Source organism: Gobio gobio (assembly GCF_949357685.1).
Source record: "Gobio gobio genome assembly, chromosome: 1".
Classification (NCBI taxonomy): Eukaryota; Metazoa; Chordata; class Actinopteri; order Cypriniformes; family Gobionidae; genus Gobio; species Gobio gobio.
In genome coordinates, this window is record NC_137097.1 from 3,101,756 (window position 1) to 3,121,172 (window position 19,417).

The following is a 19,417-nucleotide window of genomic DNA, read 5'->3' on the forward strand; positions in this document are numbered from 1 at the left end:
ACATATGGTCTCAGATGATTTTAAATGTAGTGCAGAAGCCATGTGGACTGTATTTATGATGCCTTTCTAGTCGTAATAGCATTTGTCTTATTTGGGACTTGACAGTTCCTACTAACAGAACCAATAGAAAAACTGAATAAATACATGCACAAAACCTTTCCCAGAAACAGATTATACAGAAACCCTTGACATGAACCTAATCATTTACATTTGCAGTAAGCATTGAAGATGAGTATAGAATGTCAGATATAACATAAAAGAGCACCACTTTAATGTGTTCAGTGGACATTTTTATTCTGAATTAGAATATTTATCAACCATAATTATTCTTCATGTAAATACAATGTTGTGTATGGAAATAGTTTTTGAGTCTCTTGTATATTCCAGTAGTAACTACGCCCCTTTTTGGAAGTGGGCGGATTAACAAAACTGAAACTATATTCAATGATGAGAGAGAGAGAGAGAGCCATTCAGAGGACTGAAACATATTAATCAGTCAACATGACGAGGTGAGACAATGTTTTATTCTTATAATGAAAACGGATTGACTGTAACTTGTGTGTTTCATATAACCACTAATACCACTATTTACTAGCCTAAAAATCTGACTCATGTTATCTTTAGATAATGTTACTCAAAAAGACAGGGTTTGATCTACACGTTTTGGAGAGAGAACCATTTGCACGAATGTTTTGAGATTTTGAACCAAGTTTTTTTCAGTTGTTGTACCTTTTTGGTCAAGAAACAAAATTATGATTATTATTAACCCTTATTTTATTTTGCCCCAGATGATGAGCTTGGACAATACTGTATTCAGTCCAGTACAGAGTTAAATGTATTATTCTCCTCAAGCAGGATTTGAATTTGCCACCTTATAATTTTTTAGATAATACCCAAATGAACCAAGCCATACATGTTTATAATATTTTTCTCTGCAGTTAATTTGTGAATCGACCCTTTGCTGTTATTTGAACATGGCAACTGAGTAAGCACTGTGCAAAACAATTGGTATACAAGGCAAAAATACAAGTTTGAATCCTGCCTAGACTGGTTTTTAAAGTTGTTGATTAATGTCGACCATTGAGTGCTCATTTTGTGATTAGTAAACATAGATGCAATGTAGACAATACAGTCTTGGAGACAATACAGATGAGATGAAGGTCCTGCACCTAGACACGACCACAATGTGTCAGCAGAGACCGTGTGAACTAGACTGTCCCCTCCTTTACTTCACTTTCACTCTATACAGATGAAAACGTTATTGAAATGATTGGAAACGGCTAAAAAGCTCTGTATTATGTGTAACCAAACAAGTAATTTGGCAGTCAATTTGTAAAGAGAAACTACACCGCCTGCACACGTACTCAAACACGCTTGCGTACAGACTAAACATGAAATTGCTGACGTGCATGCCGCCACCGTTCTCACGGATTTGTAGACGGGGTAAACCCAGCCTGATCTGCCGGTGATTTGATTTCACCCTGCAACTCAGTCTGGAAACCTGTACATTCACTTCTACTGCTTCTGTTACACTTTTAGTGGGAACCAATCACAGACTGGCTTATCTACCTGGCGCGCTATTGGAGGGTTTGACACGATGACGGACAGAGAAGCGATGGGTCGTTGCCCGTTGATCACGCCTCATGTGGTCTGATTGGTTGAAGGACTATCTAATTTCGAGTCATTCAATTTATGCTTGTTTATCAGCCTCTTATTCTGTAGAAAATACAGAGCAGACTCCCCAGACCAAATGTTCAATTCTCTGGTGATAGCCAGACAAACTGATTTGTGTTTTTTTTTTTGTATTATTTACAAACTATTTTGCATTTGCAAGTTCCATGGCCACCTAGCAAAGCCACAATTCACATACAACAACATTATCTTCAAATTATGCTACATGTAAATACTCTTTTTTTTGTACAACAATACGAATAAGTACTACAAACTATAAAGGTAATGTAAATAACCAACTACTTTGGTAACTTTCTTACCTTAAATTCAGTCGGCGTGTTCCTCTTCGTTTAAAATGCAAGGGGTTTCCAGATCGACAAAACGGGGGGGAAGTAATTGTTTTGTACTGAGTAAATAAAACAAGATTATTGCTTGTTGTGTATGTGTATAAAAATTGGTTGGGATTACTAAGAAAAATTGTGTACAGGAAAAAAAATTCTCATTTTCTTGTGTTTTTAACAAATGCAGATTAATTCAAAACTAGATATACTGTATTCATGTAAAGATATAAATGTAACATTTTATTGTGAATTTCACAGATTTAATTACGTAACATTTACATCCACTCAGATTTAGTTTTTTCAGTGTGATAAAGATTCATATAAATAATATCCTTCTACCAAGAAATGCAGTTCTTCAGCAATGTTTAGCAGAATGGCTACCAAGCAAAACACACGTGTGTGTTTATAGAGTGTTTTACAATGGATTTGAACGCAGCTCAACCAAACATGCACTTTAGTCCTGCCACCAATATGATGTTTTGAGTAAAACTATTTTATTTTAGTCAAGTAACTGCATGTGCATGCTTTTCGCTGGCTGTGCCATTGTATTTCAATATAAGGCAAACTGAAGATTGAGCATGAATATCTAAATTGGAAATAATTCACAATCCGTGTAGAATACAATTGCCTTTTCAAAGTTTAGCGTTTGCATATCCTCTATGTCCTGAATATGCTTTAAATACATTTAATTCAGTGTTAATAGAGACCAGATGACAATCTCTTGATGTGATGGTGAAAGTTTAAAAAATGTAATTCAATGTGACCATCAGTTAAAAGTTTTTACATTTACGCATTTGGCTGACGCTTTTAACCAAATCAACTTACAGTGCTCTTATTACAGGGACAATCCACCTGGATCTATATGGAGTCGACTGAGGCTCTGGTTGATGCGACTGCTGGGATGGAACCAGCAACCTTCTGCGGATCAGTTCAGTGATTTAACCCACTAGACCACCATCTCTAGTTTGTGGTCTCACCAATCTCTATTTTACCAAATTTCTCTCTTTTTTATATCAAGTTTTTATTCTTCCTCTCAACTTTACATTTAGCGAAGAGGACATTGGAATACTAAGGGAAGAAAAGGAAAAGCTAAGGTATTTTTATTATTTAATTGTGTGTTTTTTTGTGTCTCCTCAAAAAAACTGGATGGGAAAATAATCCATATTACAAAAATAAAACAACGCAAATATTAAAAATGGTGACATTTTAAATTATTTTTTTTACATAATATATTTATGTGTACTATGTAGAATTATTATGTATATAGATACACACATACAGTATATATAATATATTTATATACACAGTTGTGTTCAAAATAATAGCAGCGTGTTTAGTTTTGAACACACTATTATTTTGAACACGCCCTTTTCAATTAAGGATTCTATTACTCTACTACACCTACTAGTAAAATATTTGCCATATAGAAATATAATTTTTACCAAAAACAGTGATTGATCTGCTTAGTGATGTTGGACTGCTATTATTTTGAACACAACTATATATACATATACCCTCCTGGGACCAAACATGACGGTTCAATGATTCGGGATATTGTCCTCTGCATTTCAAGCTGAAAGTGCCTTATTCAAATTTAAAATTAAATTAAATGTATTAATAATAAAATATGGTAATAATAATGGTAATTTCAATATAAGGCAAACTGAAGATTGAGCATGAATATGTAAAACAATATAGAAAATGAGAAAAAAAATTACTAGGACTCTGAGTTTCACAATCCTTGTAGAATACAATTGCCTTTTCAAAGTTTTGCATTTGTATTTCGTCTATGTCCTGAATATGCTTTAAATACATTTAATTTATTGTTAATAGAGACAAGATGAGAATCTCTTGATGTGATGGAAAATGTTTTACATGTGACCATCAATAAAAAGTTTTTACCAATTTTCTCTCTTTTTTATTTATCAAGTTTTTATTCTCTCTCTCAACTTTATATTTAGCGAAGAGGACGTTGAAAAAATAAGAGAAGAAAATGAAAAGCTAAGGTAATTTTGTAAATTTATTTAATTGTGTTTTTTTGTTTACATGTACTTACTAAATATTAAACAAATGCCAGGGCATTGTAAAAATGTATTTCAAATATACTTCCATTGATTAAATAAGGGCAATTATGATATTGTTAACAATCTTTAGCAAATCTTTAAAGCCCCACTGAAGTGTCGAAACCAGAAGTCAGTCTGAGACATATCGAGTGGCTCATCCCCTGTTTTAAATAGCTAGTAGTGTTTCATTTGTATTGCAGCCTGCCAAAGCAAGTGGTGCTCACTGCAGATCAAATGACGTCCAGCTCCACCTCTCTAGATGTATTAGGTGGATGTTGACCTTGTCCAGCTCCACCTCTGTGGACCAAATGGGTGGATTTATGTTTATGGTGTGTTATGAGCTGTGTCCCAAAGTGAAGGGCACGCACTAAACAGTCTTGCGTGTACGACATTTTATGTTGCAGCTGGATTCATATTTAAACGGTCTTTTTGCGTTTAATATTCGCAGATGCTAACAGAATAAACTTAGCCTACCTAACAATCAGCGGCTGAATCCGTTGCTCTGAACAGAACATGAGCAGCTTTTCATGAGGTTAATTATTTCAGGATTATTCCTCAACGCGTCTCAAAACGATGTAGCTGAAGTATAGCGCTTCACTTGATGTGTTTGTTTGAGTTGATGTGGGTGTTTGAATCTCATAGAACGTGCGCTCCGTGGGTGTGGTCGCATTACTGGATAATGAGACACTCGGGAACGACTGACATCTCTCTGGAGATGTCGACTCGAGGGGGTTAAAATATGTTATATTTAGCATTTTATATGGAGCTAATCGCTACACCTGCTAGCAGTTATAATGTAAACATCTAAAAAAAATTGACAACAATTTCAACAACATTTTCGGTTGGAGTCACCATCTGTTCTAAGCCCTATTTGCAATAATCACTTATTTTTGCCACCAGTTATTGATTACACTTTTAAAAGTTGGAAAAATAAGGGGATTGTTTGTTTTTTAGATCTTTTTATTGATAATTCTTTTGCCACATTTAAGCTGGGCATACACTGTGATTTTCGTCCGATTTCGAGCCGAATTCGGACTTGTGCGACTTTTTTTTGGGTCGGGCCGATTTTCAGCTTTATCGTGCGTCGTTTGTCATGAGGTGTTCGTGCAGTGTACAGGGGGAAATGAGAGGCGACAAACGTCTCGCGATCTGCAATCGAATGGTCGGATTAATTTCTGGCATGTCAGAAATTCTGGTCGCCCCTCGTGAAGTTATCGCACAGCTGAAGCAGAGCTACGAACTGATCGCCCTATTTCTCATCACTGCGCCTGCGCGAAAGCAGAAGTTCAACCATTTCATCTTTAATGCAGCAAGAAAGAAAACGAAAAGAGGAAGATCTTTAAGTTCTGTAGCCAGCTATCAAATAGAAGCAATGTAGCAATCACACTATGATGGGAAACGATCAGTTATGATAGGATATAATTGGTTTGTGCGATAAATCCCACTTCTTGTTTTCATGCGCGTAATAAAGTTACAGTTGTGAGTTTATAGAGTATTTTACAATGGATTTGAACGCAGCTCAACCAAACAATACCAAAGACCGGAACTATCCATTTTATAAATGCAAATTTTGTCATTGTTTTTGATAACCGTAAGGCTGTTGTATTCATACCAAAATCACCAAACATCAATTTTGATTTCATGGGGGCTTTAAATTATCTTACAGTTGTTTAGTCATTACAATACTCCTTGTTGTATTTTCAAACGAATGCATCTAATTTCAAATTTGATCAAGAGATATTTAATGCATTTGGACTTCAAGACGGCAAACATGTATGTATGGTTTAAAGATTAATATTAATACTAAGATTTTTAACTACAGGTCAGAACTCCAAAAATGCAAGGAATCATTTGCGAACTTCAGAAGAAGGTACAGTATGGCAACATATTTCAGTTTGAACCAGATGCCCTGACATTTGTGCTTATTTCTGTTACTTGTAACATTTTCATGGCTAAATTATGATTACATTGTATTCAGCACAAACTCTGCTACAATTATATGTGAGTAACATGTATGAAAACTTTTGTAGTTTTGAGAAAAATAAGTTTTTGTGTGTAGTTTGTAGAAAGAAATATTGGTAACACTTTCTATTCAGCCTTTGTATTATATAAACATTAAAAATGCAAAAATAATATCACAAATCAGTTTTTTATAACAGTAAAACCTTTCATGTAGTCGCGATGTTATTATGTGTCATGTTTATCAAAAAAACGTGACACCTAATAAGCTTGTTCGTGATGAACTACACTGAAATAAAGCCCACGTCACACCTCTCTTCATCAGTCTGCACTGGCTACCAATAGCCGCTCGCATCAAATTCAAGGCACTGGTGCTTGCCTACAAGTCAATCATGGGCTCTGCACCAATGTACCTAAACTCGCTTGTTCATATGCACTCCAGAAGCTTGTGTTCTGCAAGTGAACAACACCTTTCCTATTCTATTTGTTTTTCTTATATAAAAGAATGTGTACTGGGCTGAGACTTGTTACAGCACTTGTGCTGTGTGATAACACTGCACATTTTAGGCCCTGTCCACACGAAAACGGGTATTTTCAAAACCGCAGCTTTTTCTACGCTGTTTGGCTGTTCGTCCACACGCAAACGCAGTATCCGGTTACTGAAACCGGACTTTTTTGAAAACTCCGGCCAGGGTGAAGTTTTTTAGAAACTCCGGTTACAGCGTTGTCGTGTAGATGGTGAAACCGGAGATTTCGGCTTGTTAAGTCGAAATGTGCGCCGTTATCACTTTTGTTTATACATGAGTGGAGTCTATGCAATGGCGGACGTAACTTTTAATAACTCTGCTAACAGCGCTTATTACATATATACAGATACATGCGCAGTTATCTCATTGTATTGCAGAACAGAGGCGCCAGAATACAATAATACAACATAGTAAGGCAAGTGTGTGAAGCTTCAGTCCACTTGAGCCCTGCCCCTGTGTATATACAGTTACCTGTCACTGAATCCAAAGTAAACTTGTAGAAGGGTTTCACTGAGCCCATGGCATTCCTCAGTGCATATGGAGATAGATTTGTGTCTTTATTACATGCGATAAAATAAATGATCCGAGTGAAAAAAAAAAATTTGAGAGAAAAAGTTATCACAATGATAGCAAAAAAGCATTTCATGAGAGAAAAAAAAATATTTGAGAGAAAAGGTTTTCATACCAATAGCAAAAAATAATAATATTTGAGACAAAAAAAAGTTTTGAGAGAAAGTATTTTCTCATAGAACATTAAAAAAAATACATTTGAATTTTTTTTTATTATTTCTGAGAAAAAAAATCTCTCTCAAAATACTTTGAAAAAACTATTTTTTTTGCTATCAGTGTGAAAACATTTTCTCTAAAAAAAAAAACCGTTTCTCTCGAAACGCTTTTCTTTGCTCTCGATGCAATTTCTTGCTCTCGTGTCAGATTTTGATTTCACTGTGAGAATTGTGTCATGGGCGGGGCCACGTTCCTATTGGCCAGTCGGGTGAGCATCGTCTTGTCTTGGGAGTCGAACTGAATCATTACACCATTGTTCGGTTAGCAGTGTTGAGCATGGACACTCCAATGTTTGGGTAAGATGATGATGACACACAGCTGGCTTAGCAAGTTCAGCATCACTGAAGATTAAACGTTAACAAATAGCACTCATATTCAGGAATGAGTGTGTATTATATTATAGCCATCATGCTAGGTAAACTTGCAAACTCACCTGGTTTATATACTATTTTTAAATCAAATGCCAAATGAATGTTTTGATTTAGATAGTTTCACTGTAAGTGAAGTTTTCACTAGTTTCGTAACGTTAGTTCACTGACAACCGGGGCAATTTCCCCTTCATTATCACAGACGTATAGCCTGCGATAATTAATGCGATATGGCTCAGCCAAGTTCAAGTTGACATGAAGGCTATGCATATGTGAAATATATGCTATAAATATAGCAGCATAAATTTAACCTCTTAATGTTGCTCTCAGAGTGCACCAGAATGATGCTTTTGATTTAAACGTACAAATTTCCAGCCGGGGTGCATACCCCAGGACCCTCGTTGCGTTCCCCTGAACTGAGGTCCAACCATCGTCTCTAAAAGTTCTGAGGGAAACACTGCTTACATAGTTACATTATAATTATAACCAACGTTAATGGCAAACACCTTAGAGTTCAAAAGATCTTTACATGACTTCAATTCATGGGTTTATTTTTCATGTAGTCTCATCATTTCGAATACCCACACAGCTGTTTCATTTGTCTGATTGGCTCTACTTCATAGACTTCAAAGACAATGCAATCAATTCATTAGAAACACCTGTGGGTCCTCAAAATGGCAGATCTGGGACTAAATGGTACCCATAAATAGAGGAAATGTACATGTTTAGCCTACGATATATTGGAGGACATTGTTATTTTCATCTCATCAGTAAAGCCGGTTCCTTGATTAGTAGTAAATCGCCATAACCTGCTTTCAGATAGAGAGGCATTTACTACTATAAGTTCACTGACAAGCTGAGCAATATCGCATTAATTATCGCAGGCTATACGTCTGTGATAATGAATGGGAAATTGCCCCGGTTGTCAGTGAACTAACGTTACGAAACTAGTGAAAACTTCACTTACAGTGAAACTATCTAAATCAAAACATTCATTTGGCATTTGATTTAAAAATAGTATATAAACCAGGTGAGTTTGCAAGTTTACCTAGCATGATGGCTATAATATAATACACACTCATTCCTGAATATGAGTGCTATTTGTTAACGTTTAATCTTCAGTGATGCTGAACTTGCTAAGCCAGCTGTGTGTCATCATCATCTTACCCAAACATTGGAGTGTCCATGCTCAACACTGCTAACCGAACAATGGTGTAATGATTCAGTTCGACTCCCAAGACAAGACGATGCTCACCCGACTGGCCAATAGGAACGTGGCCCCGCCCATGACACAATTCTCACAGTGAAATCAAAATCTGACACGAGAGCAAGAAATTGCATCGAGAGCAAAGAAAAGCGTTTCGAGAGAAACGGTTTTTTTTTTTATAGAGAAAATGTTTTCACACTGATAGCAAAAATATATATATTTGAGAGTTTTTTCAAAGTATTTTGAGAGAGATTTTTTTTCTCAGAAATAATTAAAAAAAATTCAAATGTATTTTTTTTTAATGTTCTATGAGAAAATACTTTCTCTCAAAACTTTTTTTTGTCTCAAATATTATTATTTTTTGCTATTGGTATGAAAACCTTTTCTCTCAAATATTTTTTTTTCTCTCATGAAATGCTTTTTTGCTATCATTGTGATAACTTTTTCTCTCAAACTTTTTTTTTTCTCTCGGATCATTTATTTTATCGCATGTAATAAAGACACAAATCTATCTCCATAAGTGCATCGTGCCGTGGATGGGACCCATGTGGAAATCAAGCAGCCAATCATAGCGCGGTTTTGCGTTTTCATGTGGACGGAGATTTTTTTAAAACCGTGCTTGTGTGGACGCGATTGTTTTTTAAAACGGAGGAGGAAAAACTCTGGTTATAAAAATACCCGTGTACGTGTGGACTAGGCCTTAGAGTGGCCTTTTATTGTGTCCAGCCTAAGGCACCCCAGGGCAATCATCAGGCTATCTAATCAGCATCTTGATATGCCACACCTGTGAGGTGGATGGATTATCTCGGCAAAGGAGAAGTGCTCACTAACACAGATTTAGACTGATTTGTGAACAATATGTGAGAGAAATAGGCCTTTTGTGTACATAGAAAAAGTAGATATTTGAGTTCAGCTCAAGAAAAATGGGGGCAAAAAAAGTGTTGGGTTTATAATTTTGTTCATTGTATATAAAATATGTATATTTCTATATAATTTTATAAATGTAAATATAGTACATACATGCAAATATTAAATATGTATAAATATGAATTGTACACACATATATATTTTATAACCACAAACTTTTATGTTGGATGCAATTAATCGTTTGACCAACTAGCAGTTGGTACCCTTACTTGGTTCCCGTTAATTATTCTAAAATGGTGACAGAGTCCCATTTAACCCCAAGCACATTACCCTCTGGGCAGGAGAGAGAACGCTTCTCTTGGCGTTGCATCTCAGCCCCAGAGAGAGAAGATGAGCAAGGATCGATCTCGATGATAAAGCGCAAGCTCTTAAGACTTGGCCAGTATCAGCCAATCGTCTATGTAATAAGGCTGGGTCGAATGGAAGGACCCGATTCGGTAGTCAGGTATAAGGACATTGCAATCTGGAGAGAGAGAGAGAGAGAGAGAGAGAGAGAGAGAGAGAGAGAGAGAGAGAGTGAGCGATAGGGATGGACCCATCTCTCGCTCCTCAGCCAGATTGACACGCAAGCACCACGATCGCATTGTGAGTGCTACACTTTGAAACAAGAACTTAAACTTTAAAGACTGCTACATACTCCACGAGAACGTCATTTTGTTCTTGCAGCCCTGGTTTAGGAGTTCTTGCAGCTTGTTCTCGACACATCGTCTGAGCAGAACTTTTTTCTTGTGGCTGTCCAAGAACTATTGTGTGATTGGCCAGAATTTTAAAGTGGGCAGGGTTAATGCGGAGATATTCGGCACCTGTTTTTCTCGTGAAGTATGAAATGCCCTGGCCAGAACGAACTTTGTTCTTGTTCTTGGTACCTCGAGAAAATGAACACATTTCTTTGTTCTTACGGAGTATGTACCAAGCTTAACTGTGAACAATTCACAATTCTCGCAATCCCCATTCTCAAACACAAGGGGAATATTTTGATGTACTGTTTAAAGATGAATATTAATTCTACTGTTTTTAACCACAGGTCTGACAAAAAGAGCCAGAAAACAGAGGAGGAGTCCAGAAACAGGTACAGCATGTAATTAACATAATACAGCTTGAACTGAACCTTGAGTGGTACTTCAACAAACAATGGCCCTGTTTACACATCCGTCTCAGTGCTCTGACCACATGTGGTCAATAAAGACAGTGTAGCGTCCAACTCTCATGTGTCTCTTGTGAACCCTTGTGTTTGGATTTTGAGGAGAGGATCTTTGAATATATGATTACACACACTACTCATTTTGTCAGGGTAATACTACATGTCTCCTTATGCACCATGTCTCCCAAATGCACTTAAGTCCTGCCACCAATATAATGTTTTGAGTAAAACTATTTATTTTATTCAAGTAACTGCATGTGCATGCTTTTCATTGGCTGTGCCATTGTATTTCAATATAAGTTAAACTGAAGATTGTGCATGAATATGTAAAACAATATATAAAAATAAAGAAAAATTACATAATAATACAAAAAATATGAACTGAGCATAAACGCTTTTCTAAATTCAAAATAATTCACAATCCTTGTAGAATACAATTGCCTTTTTCAAAGTTTTGCATTTGTATTTCCTCTATGTCCTGAATATGCTTTAAATACATTTCATTTAGTGTTAAGAGACAAGATGAGAATCTCTTGATGTGATGGAAAAAGTTTAAAAAATGTCCTTCAATGTGACCATCAGTTAAAAGCTTTTACCAATTTTCTCTTTTTATTTATCAAGTTTTTATTCTTTTTCACAACTTTCTATTTAGTGAAGAGAACATTGGAAAACTAAGGGAAGAAAATGAAGAGCTAAGGTAATTTTTTTTTATTATTTAATTGTGTTTTTTGTACTTACTAAATATTAAACTAATACAAGGGCATTGTAAAAAATGTATTTCAAATGTACTTCCATTGATTAAATAAGGGCAATTATGAAATTGTTCACAATCTTTAAAGTCCCACTGAAGTGTCTTGAACCAGAAGTCAGTCTGAGACATATCGAGTGGCTCATCCCCTGTTTTAAATAGCTAGTAGTTAGGGCTGTGAATCTTTGGCTAGGAAGCAAATCAATTCGATTCACGATCCATAGGTTTTTGATTCGATTAAAGAACGATTTTTGACAATTCAGAACGATTCGATTCGAGACGATTCACATTAAAATTCGATGCGATTCGATTAATTCGATTCGATTATGCATTTTTTTTATATGCATTCATAGGATTATTAAAATGCTTCCCCTAATGTGTCTTGGGTGTGAATAACACAGCGGCCTTCAGAGGTCAGAGAGTGGGCAAAAAAAAGGGTAACACTTTACAATAAGGTTCATTAGTTTAACATTAGTTAACTACATTAGTTAACATGAACTAATAATGAACTGCACTTATAAAGCATTTATTTTACCTTTGTTAATGTTAATTTCAACATTTACTAATGCATTATTAAAATCTTGTAAAATGGCATTTGTAGAAATTTACATAAGCCAGAATTGAAAAAGGCTTTAAAAGTATTGTTAGTTAATGCTAACTATTGTGTAGAATGTTAATGGCTACAAAACCTTATTAAAGTGTTCCTGGCATTAAACACACAATGCTGCATGGAGAGACTCATATCATGCACTTTTCCAACTAATCCTAAACTAACTTTTCTTCACAGAATAGAAAGAAAACTCTTTGTTCTCTTTATACGGGTAATTTACCTTCTGATGATTCTGAAAGAAAACGCACCGGTGTCTACTGTTGCTATTAATGCGCATCTGATTGATATATAAACCTCTTATTTCAGTGTTGGTAATTTTGCAGTTTCCTTCGTATATTCAATTAAACGACATTAAGTTACATTTCATGTATCATTCATCAGAACTGTGTGTATGCATTTTAGACACTTACACAAATGTGTTTGCTCCGTCCATGCAATAAATGTTCATCCTTGAATAAGCAGGGTATTACTTCAACTGCTCAGGTAGGCCTACTGTATTTCCGTAAAACTTAAATATTTTATTTTATATAAAATAACGGTGACGTTCCTATGCAATGAAAGCGTTTTATTTCAACAGTAGTGACCTCGGTGACTTGGCAGTTGACAATGGCTTACGGTTTGACTCGGGACTATTCCTGTCTCGATAGAGAGCGGTCATCTGCTCATGTGGTCGCAGTGGCCGTCCTGAGGAGAGCTCAAGCATGAGCTGCTCAAACTCGTGTCAGTGAGCGACGGACGGAGCGGAGCGCAAGAGCACTCCAGTGAAGGCGGTAAAGCGCGTATCTATGAAGGCGAGCTGTGAGGGCGCGGATGACGCAACACAACGTCTCTATTAATTCACGCATTTAGTAGATATAATCTAATGTTAATTTTAAAGCACTGAATCGCTATTGAATCGCGATTAATTCGATTCTTAGCATTTTAAATCGAATATTGGCCATAATAAGCGATTCACGATTCAAAATGCACGTTTCAAGATCGATGCATATGCATCGGCAGGATTTGTAATCGATGCATCGAGAAAACAAGTGAATCGTTACACCCCTACTAGTAGTGTTTCATTTGTATTGCAGCCCGCCAAAGCAAGTGGTGCTCACTGCAGATCAAATGACGTCCAGCTCCACCTCTCTAGATGTATTGGGTGGATGTTGACCTTGTCCAGCTCCACCTCTGTGGACCAAATGGGTGGATTTATGTTTATGGTGTGTTATGAGCTGTGTCCCAAAGTGAAGAGCACGCACTAAACAGTCTTGCGTGTACGACATTTTATGTTGCAGCTGGATTCATATTTAAACTGTCTTTTTGCGTTTAATATTCGCAGATGCTAACAGAATAAACTTAGCCTACCTAACAATCAGCGGCTGAATCCGTTGCTCTGAACAGAACATGAGCAGCTTTTCATGAGGTTAATTATTTCAGGATTATTCCTCAACGCGTATCAAAACGATGTAGCTGAAGTATAGCGCTTCACTTGATGTGTTTGTTTGAGTTGATGTGGGCGTTGACACATGAATTGCCTCAGTATTTGAATCTTATAGAACGTGCGCTCCGTGGGTCTGGTCGCATTACCGGATAATGAGACGCTCGGGAACGATTGACATCTCTCTGGAAATATGTTATACGACAAACGTTGTTTGTCATGAGGTGTTCGTGCAGTGTACAGGGGGAAATGAGAGGCGACAAACGTCTCGCAATCTGCAATCGAATGGTCGGATTAATTTCTGGCATGTCAGAAATTCTGGTCAGCCCTCGTGAAGTTATCGCACAGCTGAAGCAGAGCTACGAACTGATCGCCCTATTTCTCATCACTGCGCCTACGCGAAAGCAGAAGTTCAACCATTTCATCTTTAATGCAGCAAGAAAGAAAACGAAAAGAGGAAGATCTTTAACCCTCATATGTCCTTAGTTTCCTGTTTACACTCAGTGCATTTGGGGTCAATATGACCCCAAAATTTAAAGAATTATTGTAAAAAAAATGTACATTTTTAATAATACATATAATATATTATTTTTTTTGTTTACTTCTCCTCTATACAGTAATGCTGTGTTTTTGGATATACAAAGTACTTTTGTACCTATTTACCACACAATTCCTCAACTATACCATTAGCTTGCGTGTGAAACATTATTTTTTTATGAAAAAAATACTTAAATGATGATCTAAATTAAATATAATTTGTTTCTGGATATTGATCTAGGTGTTAGCTGTACAATTCTGCCATCTGTTGGTCAAAGACAAACCTGAAGGAATTACAATTTAAGAAAGAAATTGTTTTGTCCATAGAGACCCACCAGAGGGCCACAGAGATCCATTCATTTTACTGGATGTGGCCAACTGCTCATATCATAAATTTTGTGATACATTTTGTGAATTTATACATGTATACACATTATACAAGACATTAAAAATAAATATTCTTTCAAATAGTAGAATTTTGGTAGTTTTTGATGCGTTTTGAAATGTCTGTTTTTACAAAATACCACATAAATCGCCACATAAGAAACACCTAAAGTTTCTCTTGAATCAAGCAAGTAATCCAAAGTCTCCAGGAGAGTGTATTTCATTGCCATACTGCCACAGAATGAACTTTGTGCAGGACACCAAAGACCCTCTTTTATACCTTTCGTGTGGGAACAATTTCTTTATTTTCAAAACAAAGTTGCAGCTCTTAGATCTCAGAGTAAACTTTCTCAAAGTTGAACAGGTTAGTTGCCTTTCATCTCTCCCTTGCTCTCTCTGCATGTGTGTGTGTGCATGCATTAGGTCTCACTGATTCACTCACATGTGTTCTACATTTGATAGCTGATTTCATTTGACAAATGATTTCATTTGCTGATTTCTGATTTCATTTGACAAATTCCATACAGATGCTCTTTGTGACAGTCACACCTCTCTCTCTCTCTCTCTCTCTCTCTCTCTCTCTCTCTCTCTCTCTCTCTCTCTCTCTCTCTCTCTCTCTCTCTCTCTCTGTGTCTGTGTGTGTGTGTGTGTGTGTGTGTGTGTGTGTGTGTGTGTGTGTGTGTGTGTGTGTGTGTGTGTGTGTGTGTGTGTGTGTGTGTGTGCGTGTGTGTGTGTGTGTCTGTGTGCGCATGTGTGTGTGTGCGCGCCCATGTGTGTGTGCATTAGGTCTCACCCCTTTTATCTTAGTTCTGCATTTGTGGCTGATTTTATTTGGCTGTGGCAGTCATACCTGTTTGTGTGTATGTGTGTGTGCGGGTGTGTGTGTTTGAGTGAGCATGTCTTTTCTACATTGCATTTTTGCTCTAGTACCAGGCCTTCATTTCTGTGTGAAAATTTTCAGATTTATGCTGGAATTATTGATTTTATTTGTCAATTTCTAAAAAAAAAATGCTTTCAATTGGAGTCACACCTGTGTGTGTGTTTGTGTGCACGAGCATGTGTGTGTGCAAGTGATCATGTTCGTTCCACATTACATTTGTGCTCTAGTACCAGGACTTCATTGTGGTATGGAAATTTTCAGATTTATTCTGGATTTATAGATTTTTTTTGACAAAAGAAAAATAAAAAACAAAATTTTTTCGATTTTTCCATTCATTTCAATGTGGGGTCATATTGACCCCAAAGGTCATGAGTGTGACTTTTTTTTTTTACATCCCTTTAGAACAACCGAATCAAGCCCAGTTTTTTGGTGTGTGTGTATGGTTAGATAACTTAGAAAAAGTCACAAGATTTCATTCCACTGAGATATAGGGAACCATTATTTTTAACTAAAGAAAAGTCGATTGGGGTCATATTGACCCCAAAGCACAAATGAGGGTTAAGTTCTGTAGGCAGCTATCAAATAGAAGCAATGTAGCAATCACACTATGATGGGTTTGTGCGAAAAATCCCTCCTCTTGTTTCCATGCGCGTAATAAGGTTACAGGTGTGTGTTTATAGAGTATTTTACAATGAATTTGAACGCAGCTCAACCAAACAATACCAAGGACCGGAACTATCCATTTTATAAATGCAAATTTTGTCATTGTTTTTGATAACTGTAAGGCTGTTGTATTCATACCAAAATCACCAAACATCAATTTTGATTTCATGGGGGCTTTAAATTATCTTATAGTTGTTTAGTCATTATAATGTTCCTTGTTGTATTTTCAAACGAATGCATCTAATTTCAAATTTGATCAAGAGATATTTAATGCATTTGGACTTCAAGACGGCAAACATGTATGTATGGTTTAAAGATTAATATTAATACTAAGATTTTTAACCACAGGTCAGAACTCCAAAAATGCAAGGAATCATTTGCGAACTTCAGAAGAAGGTACAGTATGGCAACATATTTCAGTTTGAACCAGATGCCCTGACATTTGTGCTTATTTCTGTTACTTGTAACATTTTCATGGCTAAATTATGATTACATTGTATTCAGCACAAACTCTGCTACAATTATATGTGAGTAACATGTATGAAAACTTTTGTAGTTTTGAGAAAAATAAGTTTTTGTGTGTGTTTTGTAGAAAGAAATATTGGTAACACTTTCTATACAGCCTTTGTATTATATAAACATTACAAATGCAAAAATAATATAATCACAAATCAGTTTTTTATAACAGTAAAACCTCCTTTCATGTAGTCGCGATGTTATTATGTGTCATGTTTATCAAAAAAACGTGACACCTAATAAGCTAGTTCGTGATGAACTACACCGAAATAAAGCCCACGTCACACCTCTCTTCATTAGTCTGCACTGGCTACCAATAGCCGCTCGCATCAAATTCAAGGCACTGGTGCTTGCCTACAAGTCAATCATGGGCTCTGCACCAATGTACCTAAACTCGCTTGTTCATGTGCCCTCCAGAAGCTTGTGTTCTGCAAGTGAACAACACCTTTCCTATTCTATTTGTTTTTCTTATATAAAAGAATGTGTACTGGGCTGAGACTTGTTACAGCACTTGTGCTGTGTGATAAAACTGCACATTTTAGAGTGGCCTTTTATTGTGTCCAGCCTAAGGCACCCCAGGGCAATCATCAGGCTATCTAATCAGCATCTTGATATGCCACACCTGTGAGGTGGATGGATTGTCTCGGCAAAGGAGAAGTGCTCACTAACACAGATTTAGACTGATTTGTGAACAATATTTGAGCGAAATAGGCCTTTTGTGTACATAGAAAAAGTAGATATTTGAGTTCAGCTCAAGAAAAATGGGGGCAGTGTTGCGTTTATAATTTAGTTCAGTGTATATAAAATACGTTTATTTCTATATCATTTTATAAATGTAAATATATTACATACATGCAAATATTAAATATATACATGTATAAATATTAATTGTACACATATATATTATATAACCACAAACTTTTATGTTGGATGCAATTAATCGTTTGACCAACTAGCAGTTGGTACACTTACTTGGTTCCCGTTAATTATTCTAAAATGGTGACAGAGTCCCATTTAACCCCAAGCACATTACCCTCTGGGCAGGAGAGAGAACGCTTCTCTTGGCGTTGCATCTCAGCCCCAGAGAGAGAAGATGAGCAAGGATCGATCTCGTTGGTGAAGCGCAAGCTCTTAAGACTCGGCCAGTATCAGCCAATCGTCTATGTAACAAGACTAGGTCGAATGGAAGGACCCGAAATTGGTAAGCTTCACCCCCAAAAGCAAAACTCAGGCACTTCCTGTGTTGTGGCAATATTTCTATTTGAAAATATGCGTCTTAAGATCGATCATGGCAAAACAATCATGATGTTGAATTTGAATTAGCATCTTAAACTTTAGGAACAGTTCTGAAGGAACAGTTCAAGCCTCGGAAATCTAATAACAGATATAGTCCTACACATTTTCTTTTTGGGAACCAGAAAATATCTGGGTCTGGGGGGGTACGTACAGCTTGGTGGGGAGTGCAGGCTCTTTAAGTGACGATGAGCTCCAGGAAAGAGATTGTGTCTTTGGGCTGGGGTCTCATCATATAACCACACACCCTTGCATCAACAATTGTCGAATAAGTTGACATTGAGGGCACAAAGGCAGGAGAAGAATAAGGTCTTCCCCATGAATGAGTTAACGTCATGGAGATCCTCAAGAAGTGCAGTTTTGGCTGTAATCTGGCCCTTGCACCAGTCACCACCTAGAGTAACTACTCACATGGTTTAGCATAATGGTAGGAGCCTGGATGAAAGGCTGTGCATAAATCTTTTGTCAGATCAGCTTGCTAACACAGCCATGGTTTGCAGCGCAGTACCGCCTTCGATGATGCGCTCCCAGGGGAGAGATAGCCAGCAAACGTCTCTCTGATCTGAGGCTGCATTGTATAACCACGTGCCTTCACACCTGCGATAGTCGAATGGGTCGACGTCGAAGGCACAAGTGATGTATTTATAAACGAGTTAACTCATCAATGAGGCTAACTTTAAGTGTTTTTTGGGGTCTCTTGTTTCTGTGACCAGAGTAATTTGGCCACTGCACGAGGGACCGCCCCAAGTTTCCCCCTTTATCATCACGGGAGGAATGCTTGGAGGCGGGAAACTCGGATCCAACAGGAAACACTAGATTCAGTGTATTCTGCCCGAGCCGAGGAAGCACCGGGGCACGATTCGGTAGTCAGGCAAAAGGACATTGCGATCTGGAGAGAGAGAGAGAGTGAGCAATAGGTATGGACCCGTCTCTTGCTCCTCAGCCAGATCGACACGCAAGCACCACGAAAACATAACTAAGGACCGGAACTAACTGTTTTTACAAATGTTGTCATTGTTTTTGATAACCGTAAGGCTGTTGTATTCATACCAAAATCACCAAACATCAATTTTGATTTCATGGGGGCTTTAAATGATCTTATATTTGTTTAGTCATTACAATACTGCTTGTTGTATTTTCAAACGAATGCATCTAATTTCAAATTTGATCAAGAGATCCTTAATGCATTTGGACTTCAAGACGGCAAATATTTGTATGTACTGTTTAACGATGAATATTAATTCTACTGTTTTTAACCACAGGTCTCCAGACAAAAAGAGGCAGAAAACAGAGGAGGAGTCTGGAAACAGGTACAGCATGTAATTAACATAATACAGCTTGAACTGAACCTTGAGTGGTACATCAACAACCAATGG

General features: G+C 36.9%; 1 protein-coding gene across 1 annotated transcript in view; it reads left to right on the forward strand.

Moving 5' to 3' along the window:
* The first annotated feature begins 439 nt into the window (after positions 1-439).
* The window catches only part of LOC307135689 (uncharacterized protein), a 44,389-nt gene continuing 25,411 nt past the window's right edge, over positions 440-19,417 (forward strand). The window contains exons 1-9 of the mRNA XM_079832264.1: positions 440-509; positions 2,854-2,940; positions 3,062-3,106; positions 3,974-4,018; positions 5,898-5,945; positions 10,874-10,918; positions 11,643-11,687; positions 16,581-16,628; positions 19,304-19,351. Of these exons, the coding sequence (XP_079688390.1) occupies positions 502-509; positions 2,854-2,940; positions 3,062-3,106; positions 3,974-4,018; positions 5,898-5,945; positions 10,874-10,918; positions 11,643-11,687; positions 16,581-16,628; positions 19,304-19,351 (419 nt within the window). The 5' untranslated portion in view covers positions 440-501. The remainder of the gene's footprint in view (positions 510-2,853; positions 2,941-3,061; positions 3,107-3,973; positions 4,019-5,897; positions 5,946-10,873; positions 10,919-11,642; positions 11,688-16,580; positions 16,629-19,303; positions 19,352-19,417) is intronic.